This window comes from Mastigoproctus giganteus, unplaced genomic scaffold (assembly GCF_048544385.1).
Source record: "Mastigoproctus giganteus isolate SK-2022 unplaced genomic scaffold, ASM4854438v1 scaffold_15, whole genome shotgun sequence".
NCBI classification, from domain to species: Eukaryota; Metazoa; Arthropoda; class Arachnida; order Uropygi; family Thelyphonidae; genus Mastigoproctus; species Mastigoproctus giganteus.
The window spans coordinates 7,902,514-7,921,389 of NW_028328292.1; the positions used below are offsets into that span (position 1 = coordinate 7,902,514).

Below are 18,876 nucleotides of genomic sequence, written 5' to 3' on the forward strand. Positions count from 1 at the left end.
CCAGATCCCAACTGAACAGCGTCAAAATCCAAATGAAGGGGGATTCAGTCCCAGCAAGGAGCACCGAGTATTCCTGAGACTGATCCTTGCATCCTGGTGTCTAGAAGTCTAGGACTAGTCCCTGGGTGCACGAGCTGCAAACTGCATTCATGGACAGCCGTCAGATAGCGAGTTTCTTCGTAAGTGAACATGTTCCGTCTGCTGCACAAAATCAGAGTTCCTGCAGCATACGGGACATTGCTCAATTATGTGGGCATTAACAAAGCTGAAAAGCTTATTTTAGCAACTGCCTTATTCCTGTTCGTGACTAGCACCTCTTCAAACTTAAAAGAAGTTTTGGAGTGCAAAATTTAGATAGTAATAGCACAGTGCACGCATGTTCTCCAAGGGCGACGAAATCTGTTGTACGGTTCGTAGCCCCTAAAGAATTCCACGCTGCAAGGGTACTATTCCTCACGTCAAAAGGACAAATGCGTACACGAAGGCGAGAGTACGTAAAGAAGACTGCCTAAAATGAAACTGGTAAGATTTACTGATGAGTTATGATCAAAACTCCGGATCAAATTATAACTACCCTTATAATTTCTTTCGTACGGATATGGTATGCGTAATTCAGTGATCACCCAGTGAACAATGAATTATGACCAGAGGTGTATTGCTAAAAAAAATAGTACCGGAACGCTCGTTCTCCAGAAGACTATATGATAACGCCACATCGACTGTACAGTAACTGAATCAGAACTTCAGGCTCACGGTTCACAGACCAATCAGTTCTAGCGTTCAGCTCAGCGAATCATAATGCAGCGTTCGCACGCATTACAGTATATCTCATTCGTTAGATCTCTTTATCTAACACATCGTACTTTAGTAAGAAACGTTCAAGTTTCATTACGAAATTTATATTTTTGGTTTTTAAATAAATTTTTAAAGAAATCTATTAATTTTAAAGATTACTATTATATATTTTTAGTAGCAATGGGTAAAATAGATATTTCTCCCTCCACTTTGATTATACCATTGTTTCGTAATATTAGGTGTATAAATTTAATGATTTTCTATTCTGACATTTAGAAAAAAGTACCACTGATTATGACCACCCCATCAGTAATGGACTACGCCGCATAGCTGTCAGTATAAAAAACCGAAAAACTTCCTAAGCTAGAGCAGTGGTAATATGCATCTGGTCGTGCAAGTCAAAGTAATAAAGTAGCAGTTTGCGACGTAGTAAAGGTATCGCCGAGTTTCAAAAGAACGCGATTGTGGGTGTTCGTCCGTCATGTGCTTCCATATCGGAAACGGCATATCTTGTCGATCACTAACGGTCCACTGTCGTTAACGGGTTAGAGAACGGTGTCGAACGGATCAAGCCACCTCCCGCCGACAGAACTGTAAAGGATTATACAAGGTGCATGCTCGTAGTGAGCAAGGCGTAAAGAACATTGTACGGGCTCAAGACAGGTCACTGTGCGACAGTTAGCATCGCAATACATATAGGGAATGCAAGAATAATATCCTAAATGGCGATGCGCCACACATTCTGACGTATGGGGTTCCACGGCAAACAACCCAAGAGACACTCTCTCCTGATCGTCGTCGACGGCGAATTCTGTGGTGTCGACAACAACAACAACGCTGGTTGGACTGGAAACGAGTGTGCTGGTTGGATGAGTCCAAATATGTGTGCAACACGCCGACGGACGCCTTCGTGTGTGGCACAAGCAACGCGAGTCCATGAACCCATCGCATATGGTTGGTGCCCACTGTCCAGGCAGGTGGCAGTGGTTTCTTAATGCGGGGTTTGACGCGTTAAAGGTTTGCAATCATTAAAATAGAAGAAAAGAGGGGAAAAACTATACTAGTAGATAGAATACACAAGAATTCTTTAATCTTAATATTTTTGCATTTCGAGAGCTGTAAATGTAAAGCATTCCATTTACAGCTCTCGTGTTGTAATAAGTTGTTATAACCATCATCCTCCTCACGCAGGGTGGAAAAGACCCGAGTTTTAATCCCTCAACAGACGCGAGAAATTTTTATGGGTTTTTTCCACAACTGGGCTGAGTTAGTCTGCCTCAGGCGAAAGGATCTTGGTTTTTCTCCCAGAAAACCAACCGACCACAGAACACGAACAGTTTTCACGGACGTATTATATAGAGAGCAATGCGGCCTGAGTTGCTGATGCATCTAAAATAAAAATTAATTTAATTTAAAAACAATTATTTGCTATACGAGTGTGACTTCTGGACTCAAAAGATTTCGCCTGATGTCGATCCGATTTAAAAGCAGAAACTGTCTTCCATGTGGTGGTTAGATGGTGGATTTGAGGTAATGTCATTGCGTGGCTTCTGGTGTAATATTTGTTATATCTTCATTAAGGCGTAAGTAACGCCTTAATGAAGGCCCAAGTGCGACAGATCTGCACCCATTACTTAGCCCCTCACGATCAATGCATCATGCATTAAGCACTTATATGGAGTTGAAGCGATACATGTGATCCAGAGAGATCATTCTTCTCAATTTGAATCTGGTGGCCATCCAAATGGCTTCTATTACATGATGGAGGTCTGGAGATAATATTCCAGATATTTTGTGTGTAAATGCTACCAGTCAGTAGCTGTGCAAGGGTGATAAGCGAGAGTTCACTATCACAGAGATATTTTTCGAGATTAACTATTGGTTGCACACTGCTATATAGTTGACGGATTGTTTGTTTGGGGATTTGTTAGGCGCATCGGCAACTATGTCCATAGTACGCCAATAGTTGACAGAAGATACCGGATAAGGTGAAGGGCCTTCTTGACAATGCAGTATTTCTTTTCATCAGAATAGGTGGTAAAGTTAGAATCGAGCAGACAGGAAGAGTGGATTATCAAAGGTCGCCTTTATGTCAAGAAATAAAAGGTTGCTCTCTTGCTACCTAAGGCACGCTCAATGCTGAAAAGTGTGCCGTGAGCAGGAGAGGACTGGCCAAGGGCGCTGAGCATTGAGGAGTCCTCGCATACGTAAAGGATATCTGTGGCCGAGCATCATCCCCCACCCCCCAATTGTTGGGCATCAGCTTAGATGCTGGTTTTAACTAATGATTTTAAGCACGATTAAAGAGTTAAAAATAAATACTTATATTATAATTTTCTATTTCTCTCAGTTTATATTATAAAAGAGAATAGTAGCTAATTACCATTTTATCGTTCCTGAATAAAATTTTTTCAGTCCGTTCGAGTTTCTAACAAAGTAAATTCGGATCCTCCCAGCTGGATGGAATTTCATTGCTGCTGCCTCAATAACTTGAACAAATGTGACGCATAAAATATAAATGATTTGAGTAGATTTCAAAGAAACTGAAGTGAAGTGGGAAATAAAATTCTGACTTCATATCTAAGAATTTCTGCACCAGTGCAAACAAGTGTTTGATGTCACGTGACCTGCAGTGACCAGCTTTATTTTCTCAGTAAACTAACGGTTATTATTTAAATGAGACTTTTCCATCCCAAAGGATTTAAAATTCATAATTTAATTTAATTAACGTTATGTAATACCATCCCCCCCAAAAAAGTAAAGATATAATACGGATTCCTTTAAAAATTATACTTCAATTATCAATTGAAGTATAACTTTTCAATTATTTTAATGCCTTGACCACACTATTGGAACATGGCCTCTGATAATCTACATTTCAAAGATAATATTCAGTGGTATTTGCGATTATGATCTAAAAATGCATTAGGGGTTACTTATAGGTAGCACTGCTGGTATTGTATCAAACTTCAATTAGCAAACAACTTGATAACAAGATGCTAGAAAGACAGAGCTATTGAAGCAGAGATATGATAAAGAAATGATGTGCAGATATGATTAATTTGTTATCGTTCGCTCTATTTCACAGTATTGTGAGGAACTAAAGGTCGCTTATCATATATTCAGCAGAAATATTTTATTCCTTCTGGAACTAGAAAATTATTTGGCAAAGAGGTCCAAGAAAGGCAGTAAATGGTTGCATATGTGAACAGTAAAATAAAAAGAAATCGACCATATTGGCCAAATACAACGAAGCAGAATCGTACAAGTTCTTTGAAACTATATTCACACAAGAATTTGCTTTTCGAGGGAAGAGGACTGTTGGTTAACTAACAATTATTCAACATTAAATGAATCTGTGATTAGTGAAAAAGGTGTGGAGGTGAAATTATCAGGTTTAAAAGTGAAGAAAGCACGAAGGGTTGACTTCATCTCCGGCGTTGCTTGAAAGAAGCGACTAAGGCGGTCACTGAATAGACATCCTTATATTTTGATGAAATTTCAGAAGGTTGAAATATGCAAATATCTCCCACGTTTATACATGGATTCTATGAATAGTCCAGGTAACTATAAAAAGTTATGGAATCTGTGGTTAAGGGTGGAGAGTTGCCTCGATATAAATGATATATAACGGAGAATTGCAATGTAATTTGTTAAGGTAAGGTGTGTGTGTGTGTGTGTGTGTGTGTGTGTGTGTGATCGATATGGGAAAGTACGATTATTATCAGATAGTCACAAAATAATTATATGCAGAGAATAACTTTAAAATAATTATTTACTTAAGCTTTAGAAAAGCTTTTGGCACAATTCAATAAGAACGTTTTGAAGTTTAAACACTGGGGTCACTGAATAGAACAGTACAGTGGTCTCCGAATGGACCAATGTTACAAATGGAATGGACCAATGTTACTCTCTCGATATACAGGAATTTTGCCACTATAATAATTTCGCTGTACTGATCAATGGTGAGCTACATCTTGAATGCCAGCAGTACTGGTTGTGGACACCAAGAGATTAGTTCTATAAGCTTCAAGATTTGGAAACCAGGCAACAGCATGGGGTTAAGATGTTTAAGGTAAAAAAAAAAAAACTATTTAATTTGAAAACTATTTAACCTGCTGGCTAAAGGCAAATTTCCGCACATCTATCCTAAATCTGTCTTTCCTCAATCTGAATTTATGCCCTCTCAGGTAATTATTCTGAGCAAGAGGAAGAATCCCATCAGCATTGAGCATGCTCAAACCATTCAAGGCTTTATACACCTCTATCAGATCACCTCACCGGTGCCTAGTCTCTAGACACTGTAATTTCCAAAGCTTAATCCTTTCTTCGTAAGAGAAACCCTTTGTTCCATTCACTAATCTTGTTGCCCTTCTCTGTACTCATTCCGGCAGCTCTGCATCCTTCTTGAAATGAGGCCTCCAGACCTGTATACAGTACTCAAGGTGTGGACTGACCATTGCCTTATACAAGGGAATAATCACCTCCTTATCCCTGCAAGAAAAATTCCTGTATATCATTGATAAGACACCATGAGCTACTCTTGCAGCCCGTCTGCACTGCTCAGAGAACTTCATATCTGCCTGCGCAATTACCCACAGGTCCTTTTCATTCTCTACCACTGTCAGTGTAGTACCACAGAGTTCATACGTTGCTCTGGGGTTGCTGTTTCCCATATGTAGTACTTTACATTTGTCAATGTTAAACTTCATTTGCCACCTCTCAGCCCAACCTTTTCAGATCTTGTTGCAGCAGAATAGCTTCAGTAGTGTCCTTAACAACCCTGCCAACCTTTGTATCGTCTGCAAACTTGGACATTAAGGTTGATATATCGTCATCAATATTATTTATAAATACAGAAAACAATAATGGACCCAACAATGAACCCTGAGGAACTCTACTAGTAACATTTGTCCACGATGAACAGTGTCCATTGTTATCACTCTCTGTCTTCTCCTCCTCAACCATCCCTTTATCCATAGCAGCAATTTGCCTCCAATGCCACACTGCTCCAATTTGTGCAGCAGTCTTACATGTGCAACAGTATCAAAAGCCTTTCTAAGATCTAAATGTATAATATCAAAGTTATTCCCTGCATCCAGTTCTTTTGTGACTGCATCATAGTATCCAATCAAATTGGTCAGGCAAGACTTTCCCTTAACAAAACCATGTTGTGTCCGAGCTATAACTGAAGTCTTGTCTAGATGATCCTGCAGTGCTTCTTTAACCAGTGCCTCCATTAATTTTCCGGGAACAGAAGTTAAACTCACAGGTCTATAATTACTTGTGTCAGCCTTTGATCCTCCTTTGTGAATTGGGGTCACATTTGCACATCTCCAGTCTATGGGTACTTCCCCCGAGTCCAAAGAAGCTCTCATAATTATGGCTAAGAGTTTGCTTACTTCCTTTGCTGCCTCCTTTAATATAACTGGATAAATCGCATCCACCACAGGTGCCTTTTTTATGTTTATCCTCAATAATTTCTCCTCCACTTTCCTCTCAGTTATTACAAAATCATCTAGCTCACTGCCAGAGTTTACTTCAACTCTGGCATTCCCCTCCCTGAATAACTCGTCATGGGTGAATGTAGATTGAAAATACTCGTTTAGTTTGTTAGCCACCTGAGCAGGATCCTCAACTGTTGAACCATCAATATCCAGTGGTCCAATCAGATTCATCCGTTTCCTTCTAGAGTTTACGTATAAAGAACTCTTTTCTGTTTTTCTTTGCATTCTTTGCCAAGGATTTCTCATAATCTGCCTTTGCTTGTCTAATCTCCTTTGTGACTTGGTTACAGACCAGCTTATAGCTATCATAGGCTTCCATGTCACCCATTAATTTATATATGTATCCCATGCATTTTTCTTCTCTGTCACATATCTAATTAGTTCATCTGACATCCATTTAGGCCTGAACCTTGAACAATATTTCTTAGTTGGTATGTAAAGCCTAGTAGCTTCCAAGATAAGTTCTTTGAATGCTTCCCATTTTGAATTTGCTGTTGATAACATAATCAGTTGGTCCCACTGTATAGAATTTAAATACTGTCTCAGACCATCCTATCAGACCATCCTATTCACCTTTACGAAAGGTGACTGCGCATCATGCGGCTAAAATAATAATTAATATTCAAATAAGACATTTCAATTAAAACCAATAATTTGTTTTGCAAACTCGGTTGCAAAACAAAAGATAATTATTTTTGACACACACACACACACACACACACACATTCCTAAAAATGTGTGTGTGTGTGTGTGTGTGTGTGTGTGTGTGTGTGTGTGTGTGTGTGTGTGTGTGTGTGTGTGTGTGTGTGTGTGTGTGTGTAGGACAAGGTAGTAACGTTTTAGGAGCAAGACGCACGTTGAGCTGACTGAAAATAAAAACGTGTTCAGTATTACAAATTCAAGGCAAAGTGTATTACTGTTTGAGTACTGTCAAAGAGAGTTCAAGAAATACGGAAGTTCCATGAAATTTTAAATATTTTTATTTGATGAAGAGTTAAGAAAACTTTCTACAGATTTGTGCATGGCATAAGAAAAAGTAAAAATAGTGATGTAACATATTTTATGTACATAATATAAGAAAATCGTTAAACATTCAAAGTTTTACGCTAAAAGGCGCCACCTCGCGGAAGTGAGGTTGCCTGCACAAGTTGAAAATCTATGAATCTATAATGGCACATATTTGTTGTGCAGCAGTATGAGGAGTGTTTGCAATAACAGAGTGCTGTACATGGTTATCACAGTTGTGACAGGAGGGACTGGCAGATGGAGGTTTAGTGGTTCAAATCTCGAAAGTATTTACATTAAGAAATATTTACAGTAAAAAAATTCTTCTCCCAGAGGTTTTGTTTTTTTTTTTTGTTAATACACATCCGATACTTTTACAATATACACTGTATGGAGAAAAGTCAAGAAATGTACTTGAATCTAAAAGAAGTGACAATTCCTTCAATTTAATTCTAAGATTATGAATTTTTAAAGAAGGCAAATATGCTATTTTTGGTTAAAGAATTTATCTTTTATTAAAAAATTGTAGACGCCATTTTTGTCCAGGCAGTGTATATGCTTATATATACATGTCCTTTATGACCTATTTAAATTCTTAACAGTAAATTCAATCATTAAAATATACATGCATTCAAAAAATAGCGACAAGAATGATCACATTTTTATAATTCAATCACAAGATTAATATTTGTAAATAAAATTATTTTCCCAAATGTTTTCTAAGAAAGCATTTGGGAATATAATTTTGTAAAAGCACAAGGGAATTTACGTTTCAATACAAATTTAACTCAAGACTAATCTTCTGAGATCCTATGTTAGCACACCAAGTCTTCTAAGACTTGGAAAAGATATACATATCTTATAGTTGAAGTTATTCTGCAAGCAAATGATATTCAGTAATTGGCAGCCTCATTTTTCCAATGGCTTGGTGGAAATTCGATCTGAACATCATATCCCTGCTGAATATAAACACACCTCATCTCACTGAATTTCCTTGTGATTATGCAGGTAAAATAAGAACATATTTTGAAGAGAATGTCTTATTTTCTCAGTAATTATGCTAAAATGGCAATACATAAATTAATTCAATTATAATTTAAAGGCAGGATTTTAACTGGTTACCAGCCCACATTTCCACAGCTATTTATAGCTTAAATTTAAATATATGAGTTTCTATAGTGACAGTATTAATATAAATAAGCAATACGGACTATATGTGCGTAATCAGTGTTGAATTAAGGCCATGGGAAGAGGGGGATTAGAAATAAAACAAACAAACCCTCTTACCTTTACTCATTATTTTTCAACTACAGACCACGTTTTTTTTAGTATACGTAGCAAACAAAATTGTTGGATCATCAAAGAAATATCTTTTTATATGTGACGTACAACCATTCTTTTACGTTCATGGTTGAACGTCCATGAACATAGGGACTAATAATTATTGTCGTATATTAATTTAAAGGAATGTAATGCTGTTATTGGTGGCTTGTGTCTTACCAATTAAGGAAAAATAAAATCGTAGCTTAAAATGAAATACACGAGCCGTATTATATCCCAGTTTACAGTTTAAAAATATAACTAGAGCTCATCAGCCTGAAACTGGCGAGGAGTTATGATTCGCTTCTATCCCAAATAAGTTTGACATGTACAAGGATGTCTAGGACCACGTCAAGACAAAAGGTCAGTGGCGGATTAAGAATAGTTGGGGCCCTAGGCAAATTATATTTGGGGGCCCCCAAAAAATAATAAAAAATAAATAAAAAATAAATAAAAGTTAGGTGGCAAATAAATGAAATTTTGTACTTTTGAATTTTTTGCTTAAATTTTTGCTTAAATTAATCAAGATTTTTATGATGTTTACTGAGAACATTAATCTATTTTAGAACACTATAGGAAAATGTCTTGGCTTGGGGCCCCCCAAAAGCCTGGGACCCCTAGGCACGTGCCTCATTGCCTTAATGGGTAATCCGCCACTGCAAAAGGTGCATTATATATGCCGTACTATGTACATTTTATAATTAGTAAATTTGTAATTTTAGTCTCTCTTATGGCTTTTAATAAAATCATCTAAAAATCAAATTGCATCGACATACGTTTACTGTCTTATATTTTACGCTGTTGTTGTTATTTATATAGAACATTATCTAAGGCCATACTGCGCTGTTATATTGCGTAAAAAATATTTCCAGCTATTACATTTTCCCAGAAAATGTTAAGTTGGTCGCTGTCGATTTGTTTGAGCAGGTACATAATTAATCTTGGTATTCAAATACAGAAGCCCTACTGCAACTACAGTAGCATGGGCAGAGAATACTAGGTAATAGCCATTATATATAGTCTTATACATAGCCTTAGGCCAATTCCAAGTCAATAGAAAGAAGGTACCAAAGGCAAAAAAATCATTTCAAAACTGTACAGTTCCAAAACCTGTTGATCAGGGTTATTTGTTTTTCTAGCACCTTTTTCGTTGTAGAAAGTAAACAAAGCGGTCATCCGCTATATGGTAGGGGGGGAAATCCAATAAATGTACGCTAATTTGAATATATATATATATATATATATATATATATATATATATATATATATATATATAGAAAGCCTTTGTTAATGTTCATTTTATCTTAATTAAAATCTTTAAAATTAAAATCCTAGTCAGTTAAATTTAAATTATAATAGGAAATATCACGAATATCAGGGCAGCATAAAATAGTTTCCTGGATCATCCCAAGTGTACTTTTTGAAATAAATTACTTCTTGAATGCAGAAAAGAAGTGACAATAAAGCAGAGAAATATCTGTCAGTTTAGTATTGTCAAATTTCTCTCTCCCCTCCACAAATTTTCGTCTTATTAGAGAATATTTGAGAAGTTCAGATCAAACCAAATCGACTTAGAAATTAGTTACACAATTTAGAACAGGTAATCATTTTATTAACAGCAGAAGAAATTTTAAATCGGCTTTAAGTTACTAGCATCTCCTCGATGTGAAAATATTAAATAAAAAAAAATATAATTCCAGAATTAGAAAGCTAAAAAGGGATATAAAATGGGACGATCGCGTTTCAAAATTCACTGATAAGGTAAAGGAAAACTACTGCAATTGATCCATGACAACATATGCAAGGACTTGACCATCAATGTTTCTATAGATCTTGTTAAGAAAATAGAATAAAACAAGTTGACCTAACTCGGCGTACCACCAGGTATGATTTGAAGTCTTGAATATGATTTTTTTTTTTAAGAATACTAAACTTATTATTGTAGTACTAACGCTTAACATTTATCAGCATATATTCTCAACTCTTTCAAAGCATTAATTTTATTAAGTTTATCCATTACGCTACTGAAGAAAAGAAAAGAAAAGAAAAAAGGCATTTTACACATTACATTACTAAACTGTTACTTTGATGCTTATAACATCCCGATTTGAATTGTCCGTTAGATTGACAGTTATTCAAAAATTAATATCATAAATTAATATCATAAACTCGATTCCTGGTTAAGACATTTAGAATAATACTGTATATAATTTATATTTGTAGATACAAAATTTGCGGCCATTATCGTTAACAAACATTCATTCAAGAACGGTTTTGATAACGTATGACAGATTGACTGTGTTACGGCTAAAATCATTCTTCTCGCATTATTTTGACGTGCATAGTTGCGCAATGAAGACTTCCTGTTAATTCTAGCGTTTACTTTAGAGAAAACTATCATCTCTTCTTTTAAAAATCTGTAGTGAAAGCTTAATTGCATCTTCTCAATAGAAGATTAAGAATAACAACCACTTATCCGAAAACAGATATGACGCAATTCATGACCTTTATGGCTTCTGCGAGACTTTACTAATGCATACACCAACTTATCTTAAAATATTAAAAACAACAAACATTGTCTCTATCGAGTTAATTAAGAGAGAAGGACCAATGTTAATGTATCCCTACACACAATATGTTTAACAAATCTTTTTATACTCATTAATCAGAGCAAATTTAAGCTCTTTAGATATGAAATTAAATCCTCATCGAAACTCTTTTTTCCCCAATTTTTTTTTTTAAACTTTAAATGGATGTACCAAGCCTATTAATGAAACTCTGTATTTCAGGTTACTAGCAGGGATACGGGTTTATCAGACATAAACCATTAGAACTGGATATTTTTAAAAGATACGTAAGCTTGGATTTAAGGTTGTTGAACGAAGACGTGACAGAACTAATAATTATTTAAGTATATATTAGAGTATTCCCTTGGGCACGAAGTAGATGGATATAAATTTATTTGACGTTTTTCAGGCACATTAATAAAAAATGTTTCAAATTTTGTACAAACCCAGTAATTTTGGAAATTATTTTCTTTACGGATTACATTTATTAAATAATATACCATTACAATCGAAAAAAGTTAGTCTAACTAGTAAGTAAAGGGTTTCAAAATTTAGGGTATCCTGAGTCTTATCAACTAACTAAGGACTATGCCCTTAAGTATAACAGAACGAAACCAAAACAAGAAACTGATAGATTTAGATATAAAGACAATTTATATCTAAGACACCACCCTTCTCCTATTAGTCCATAAAATCGAGGGTTTACCACAGTAATATTTTTATGTGTTTGCGTATTTCACATATACAATAGTAGTAATTTCCTTCCAGTTTTATTGTTATTTTAATATAATTATCTCTCTAAAATTTGTATTTTTTTAAATTTAAAATAATTTCCTCTAGGGGGACAGAGGGAAATCACAATTATCTATTTATAACACTGAATTTACTTATCAACGGTGCCATGGGTTTGTTTACATAAAAGCCAATCCTATTAGAAGTTAATTTTTCCTTAGGAGAAATCTGAAGGAAATGTACCAATGAAATACTAGCCCTCAAATACTGTAGTATAAATATTACAGTATTTGAGGGCTTCTTTGGTACATTTCACGATAAATATCCCGCAGAGGCATTGTGAAGAATCCAGCAACGTCTTCTAATGTGGAGGATTTTTTCGAGTCAAGATTACTCCTTTAAACATCGTTATTTCAAATAACCTAAGTGGAATGCTTTTGGAATGGTTGCGTGTCAAAACACTAAATGACTTTGATCAGGCAGCAGCATTTCATATCGGGATCCCAAGATAAAGCTAACGCTTTAGAACTATCAGCCAAGAGTTCAAACGTAATACTGGAACCAAACATTTCGAATCATCTGGGAATGAGAATGCAATCGAAGAATTCAGTTTGCTTCACTGATAATGACAACCGTTTTGGACAGACTGAAGTATTAACCAACATTACAATCGTAAAGTAACTCGCAATAGAGAAAGAGTTTTACGAATTCTGTCTTCTTTCTCGAAGATGTAGTTAAATAGGTGTGGGTTAGTGTTACATCCGAGTGGTCAATCATATGCATCATTATTATCAACCAAAAGTGCCTCTCAAAATTTGAGTCTGGATTATTTCCAACCAGGCTAGCTTTACTTTAAATGTCTAGACAGGTTCTTTTATTTTTATTCTCTTCCCTTCCTACTCTAGATATTTAAAATAACTCTAAAGAGAGACTCTTTTTAAATAATTTTTCAATAGCTGGAGCTCTCCACTCTCAAATTATCCAATCTTTTTATGATGCATACGGTCCATCCAAATACTTATTATACTTAACTGAACATTTTTGGTTTAGTGGGAGTTTTGCTCAACTGTGAGCTATATTTGGGGGAGGGAATGCCAACAGGACCCAACGCAAAGTTTTTGTCAGGGCACATTCGGTGTCATGCATATACGCAATCACTTTTTGAAGGTCTCATCCCTTTGAGCTACCCTGCATTGGTGTACCTACGTTTTCACATGTAGTTACAAACCACGACACTTAAATATTATTGCAAGACAAAAGTTAAGCTCTTTTCACAGGGAAAGACATCCTGTGTTATCATTCGACAATAACCCTAGGAGCCTATAAATTGTCATAAACGAGAAAACAAATTAGAAATAAGAGCATTCTGCCTACCCGAACAAAATTTTCACAGGTAAATTGGGTTAACTGTTGTACTAAACTGTTAACATGCTATGAAATCATTCATTACATCGGATAATTCGAGGATCGCTAGCAAACAACACTTGCTAAAAATACTATTTATTGCAAGTTTTCAAAACGAAGGAGAGTTGGCGTATCGGCTAAAATAATACGCAACCGATAAGGCTTATAGCCTCTTCATTATTATTATGAACTATTTTTAATCTATCATTTAACTGAGTGAGATAAACTATGCCTTTTTGGTATAATAGTGCTCACTGTTGAAACTGGATATTTTGGATTTCATACGAAAAATAGAATATGTGAATACCTTGGTAAATAGCTATTCGTAACTTTGTACATAAAATTTTATTATGAGAGCAGATAGTTTATAGTTGCTCTTAAGTTGGTCCCACCGATTTGTTTCTGAAGCAGTTTAAAATGAAATTAAAAATTTTCAATTCGTTTTACCTAAGAAAAGTGTTTCCCTGAAGTGTTTTTTTTTTTTTTTTTGAATGGGCGGGGTGCTCACAATACATAAAATCATGTGGGGGAGCTTGCTACACTCGCTAGCACAATTTATTTTCTTTTACTACTAGGATGATGGCAACAGTATCGTGTTTATGGTAAGTTTATTTCAGATAAACTTCGGAAGAACCTTTAATTTGGAAGACAGGGGTTGCGAAGTTAATAAGATGAGAATTAATTTTTACTGTATTTTGAAAGAGAACATTAATTCCTTTTAACGTTTTATAAGTGAATCCAAACCAAACTGAACCCAGTGTAAACTTCAACGGGATGTGTACATATCTCATGAAATGCAACAACTTCTTTCAGATGGCCACTATTTGACCAAGATTTTCAAATTCTATAATGTTCACTAGGATATTGTTCTATGCTTTCTAATTGAAGGAATATTCTAAATCGGCTTTTATATTCCTTACTAAAAATTGCACTTTTAATATGAAGGCAACATTTTCCAGACGGAATATTAGCTAGGTCTGAAATTGAATTTTGTAGCGGTAGAGCAGTGGAACATTGGCACAGATTACTTTAACGTCTGAATCTTCTTTCAAACTGACAGCAACAACGCAACACCCACAAAATTAAATTAAAAACGGAGTCTTGTGAACTTATTTTATGCTTTGTATGGGATGTTCAGACAATTCGTTCCCGAAGAATTTGTGCGAAGCGAGCAACACGTGTATTTGATAAGGGTCAACAGTTAGGGTGGCAAAATTTTTCTATAGCAACAACTGGATTGTGCAAGATCAAATTTAGGTCCAATTACATGATAACAAACAACGTAATTTGTAGGTATACGTCAAGTAAATCCGGATATGTATAAAACGATAATTAAGCTTAGGCAACTCTGATTCGTATATATGGAATGCTATCATTCGTATATGTGCCTCCTGACAAAGATCGCAGTATTTTTATATTCTCTATCAATTTTGGATGTAGTTAATTGCTGGTTTTCTGTGATTTGTCAAGAGACAGTTCACAATACTAGCTAAAACATTGGAAACTTCTCTTATACGTGCGCTACGTTGTCGGATGAAAATCATATAACTGAGTTCATGGGGGTAGTAATCATTGGAAACCTGCCAGCTTTCGTATCCTAGTAGTGTATAGTATTAGTAGTGGGAAATTATGCAAAAAATCAAGCTTATACAGCACCAGCAAAAAAAAAAATTCCCCGCATCACCTGTCCATTCCCTCCAACAGTCTGTAAAATTTTCTTTGAATTTATTCAAACCACCAACTTCTATGCCACCAGATTGGAAAATTTTCCCCAACATCGACCATCCGCAATTTCCGCACATCTGTCCTGCAACCATCCAGTTTGAATTTATTCACCCTCATGTGCGTAGTAGTCTGTAGAGGAAAAATGCCAACAGAATTGAACTTTGCCCAATCCATTCAAAGCCTTAAGCAATTTAATCAGATCATCTCGCAGGCGTCCGTTCTCCAGACGCTGAAAGTTGCAGAAATGAAGCCTTTCTTGGTAAGATCACTCTTTTGTTCTTCTCACTAATCTTGTTGCCCTTCTCTACACCTGTTCCACATCCTTCCTAAAACAAGGCCTCCAGACCTGCATTCAATACTCAAGATGTAGCCTAATCATAGGATAATTACCTTATCTCTGCTAGCAAAGTTCTTTTATATCATAGACAAAACCCCATGAGCTGTTATGGATGCCTCTCTGCACTGCTAAGAGAACTTCATATCTAATATTACCTGCAAAACTAGTAGATTCCATTTCATCAACGAACGTAAGCGTTTCAGCCAAGAAAGCATAACTATGTGGCAACTGTGATTTGGTAGTTGGTGTCTCCATCCAAAACTTTCCCATCACAGCAAAAAACAGACGAGTGTGATCGGCAAAGCCCATTTTCCATCGCCGGCAAAGTGCTAGTGAGTATCTTAGCATCATAGAAAGCCGCATGTTTTATCACTACATGTTATTTTTATAAACCATCGCCTTCGTAGGATCTCAATAGCTTTGAGAATTTAAGGAATGCCTTCGAACTTAATATTGGGTAGCAGAATCCTCTGCGTTTTATTGTGATGTAACTGACAACTGCTTTTTGAGAAGAATACCTTAAGACCCTCCCTGAAATCCTCCAGGCGCCAATGAAATTCATACCGAATGCATGCATACATACTGGCATTGGAAGATGAGGTCTTGAATGTCGTATACCGAGGCAATATATGTGTATATTAAAAAAAATGCACAGTTAATGGACGAACTAAGCGGGAATGAAATGTCTGCATCCCAAACTACTACAGGACGAGTATTCAGTTTGAGAATGCCTTCAAGAAGAAAAATTAAGGTTTCTCTATCCGCTTTTTTTTTTTTTTTTTTTTTGGAAGGGGATATATATTTATTTAATTTTCACTGCTTGAATTTAAAATTCATGAAGCAAAAATCGAAATAAATTACAGACTGTAATGCTAATTCGAAATTTTAAAATACTCGGTTCATTTCAGATGCAAATATAATTCAATTTGTTTTCTTTTGCTATTTCGTCCAGGCTTTGCCGGGCCGAGGGTGAGGCGAACGAGGCTCTTGCTTCACGTGAAAAGCTGAAAGGGGCGCCAAAAGAAAGATTAAATAATTTCCAACGTTGCCATAGGGAACAATGATTACGTTGCCATAGGGAACAATTTTTCATTCTTGCCTCAAGTACTAAAATGGCTCGGCACGACCGAATCAGCCGTTTTCTTAAATCCAAGAGAAAGTTGGATATCATTGAGTAATTGAAAAGTAAAAATTTACAATGGAATGCATAGATCAATATTTTACTTTAAATAACCATTTAAATATTTTAAATATATAATTTGATGTTGTAAAGACAGCGAGCTGCCTACAAAAAAGAAAAGACAAGTTGAAGCTCGCGAAACGAAGTGTATAGATATTTACAATAATTAGTTCATTCTCAGACTGGCTACAAACCAACCAAAAAAACACTGAAGGGCCATCCATATATAATATATAACATCACGTCACACATATGAGGTGGGAGAAGGTCTCAGATTGTGACGATTTTGGACGGAAGGTTCAATAAATTGTGATGTCACAATCTCAATTCAGAATTAAAAAAAAAAAAAAAAAAAATTCCCCTTGAGTGCAAAAAAAATGAGGATTATAAAGTTTTAGAATTCGATTCATTTTTTCCCTCAGCATTCGTCAAAGTCTTTTTTTTGTTGATTATCGATGCATGTTTAATAAAGTAATCAAAAGTTTCGAGAATCAGCTGTTGGAAATACCCGGTATGTATTTTTGCGGTTTTTACGGAAACGTTTGCATTTTAAAGAGCACAAATTTGAGCATTTTGGTGACGCCCGAGTTGAATTTTTTTTTTTTTTTAAGTAAAGAATAAGAAATCTTTCGGGCACAGTTCGATCTACAAGGCACGTCTGGATGTCTCAGGGCCTGTCGTTGGAGCATTAAGCGCCAAATAAGTTTAACTATATCGTGTCTGTAACTGCATGTGGTCTTCGGTCAGTTTGCTGGACGAAAAATCCTAATTTATGAGAGAAAAACATACAACCTGTCCTGAGACCGAATAACTCGGCCACTTCGCGAAAAAAACCAATCAATTCCTCGCACCATTGGCGGGATTCGAAATAGGACCTTTTCCATCCGGTGGTGTGGGGAGGACGATGGTTACAACCATTGCGTTACCGCGAGGACAAACTTTTATACATAAAAATTACAAACGAAAAAAAAAACAAAAGTAAAGAAAAAAAATTAAAGCAGAGTTAAAATAATATTCTAAGGATAAAGCTCAATGCAAACGATATTCTGTTGTAAATATTTTTCTTAGAAAAAAATCTTTATTATTTTTGATATTACAAGGAATAATTAATTATTGCAAAGAGTAGAACATTCCAAACGGGGAAGAGTCAAGTTACAGTCCAATATAAAACCAACTGCCATTCGTTTCGAGAGGTTTAGGGTTCGATTAACGTCGACAACTGGAGGAATTTCTGAAGTCCTCTTCAACAGAGGCTGTAATTAGCAGCTCTCAGGCGGAGGGACTAGGATTCCCCCGTGAGTTATTCCGGATTTTTCGGTTCGCATTACATAAAATAATGCTTTGGTTTTGTTTACAATGTTTGACGATGGAGGAGGAGAGGTGGGTGGGAGGGACTCAAATATCCCCAAAATTTGTTGTGACGTATATACATATAGGTGGCCCCTAGGTTTGTTTGAAAAAGAAAATTCTAATTGATAAATGCAAATGCTAAAAGAAAAGCTGATGTAGAAATTCTCTACTCAACACCAGCCTAATTGTACACCTAAAATGAGAATATGAAAACTCAGAGGATAAAACATAACGAAATAAAACTATTAATCTCTCATTTTCTTCTAGCGATTGTCTTCGTGGTCTGTTTCATACTTTCTAGTTAGGTTTTTTTTAAACTCTAAATCTCTCAATCAAGCACCTTTTCAGCAAATTGACTTCTTGCATCCCTTTTTAGGGAATGCCAAATTGGGCAAGTGAAGAAAATAAAAACAAGATACTTTGGCGAGCGAAGAAAAATTTGTGAGACTCGGAAATTTCAGAATGTATGCACATTAAAAGTTGCTATAGACGCTTCTCGCCTACATCCCTGCAGTTCCCAACTTGAGGCACTGGAAATGCTTGAGCAATTAGCGCCACCTGTAGTTTCTCAGCATTCGACATCTTTTCCGTCTTCTGGACGCTCTCCCGGACTGACCAAAGGACTGACCTCTCTCACAGCAGGTAGGCTACTTTCCACAGAAATTTTCCTGAAAAATAAATGCAATAAATTTTCCGTATTGAATTCTCGACAACGTTACGAAGAAATTAAAACTAATGTTGAAATACAGATTTAGAAGGAGATAAAGATTACTTTAAAGATGCTAACAAAACATACAAAAGGTACATTTTTTTTAAACGATCACAGCTACGGATAAACATTTCAATTTTTATTTTTAAAACCGTACATTTTCTAAATTTAAAGATACAAGCTTTGGCATTAAAAGTTAAACCCGAAAAATATCATTTATTAGAAGCGCACTTTATAATAATAAA

The 18,876-nt window shown here is 35.8% G+C and overlaps 1 protein-coding gene across 4 annotated transcripts in view; it reads right to left on the reverse strand.

Annotated features, from left to right (window-relative positions):
• Positions 1-17,677: 17,677 nt before the first annotated feature.
• Positions 17,678-18,876, reverse strand: part of LOC150074938 (calcium/calmodulin-dependent protein kinase kinase 1-like) — a 261,753-nt gene continuing 260,554 nt past the window's right edge. For all 4 annotated transcript variants that reach the window (XM_090389358.1, XM_090389357.1, XM_090389356.1 and 1 more), the window contains one exon: positions 17,678-18,590. In XM_090389358.1, coding sequence (XP_090245484.1) covers positions 18,491-18,590 — 100 coding nt within the window. In that variant the 3' untranslated portion in view covers positions 17,678-18,490. The remainder of the gene's footprint in view (positions 18,591-18,876) is intronic.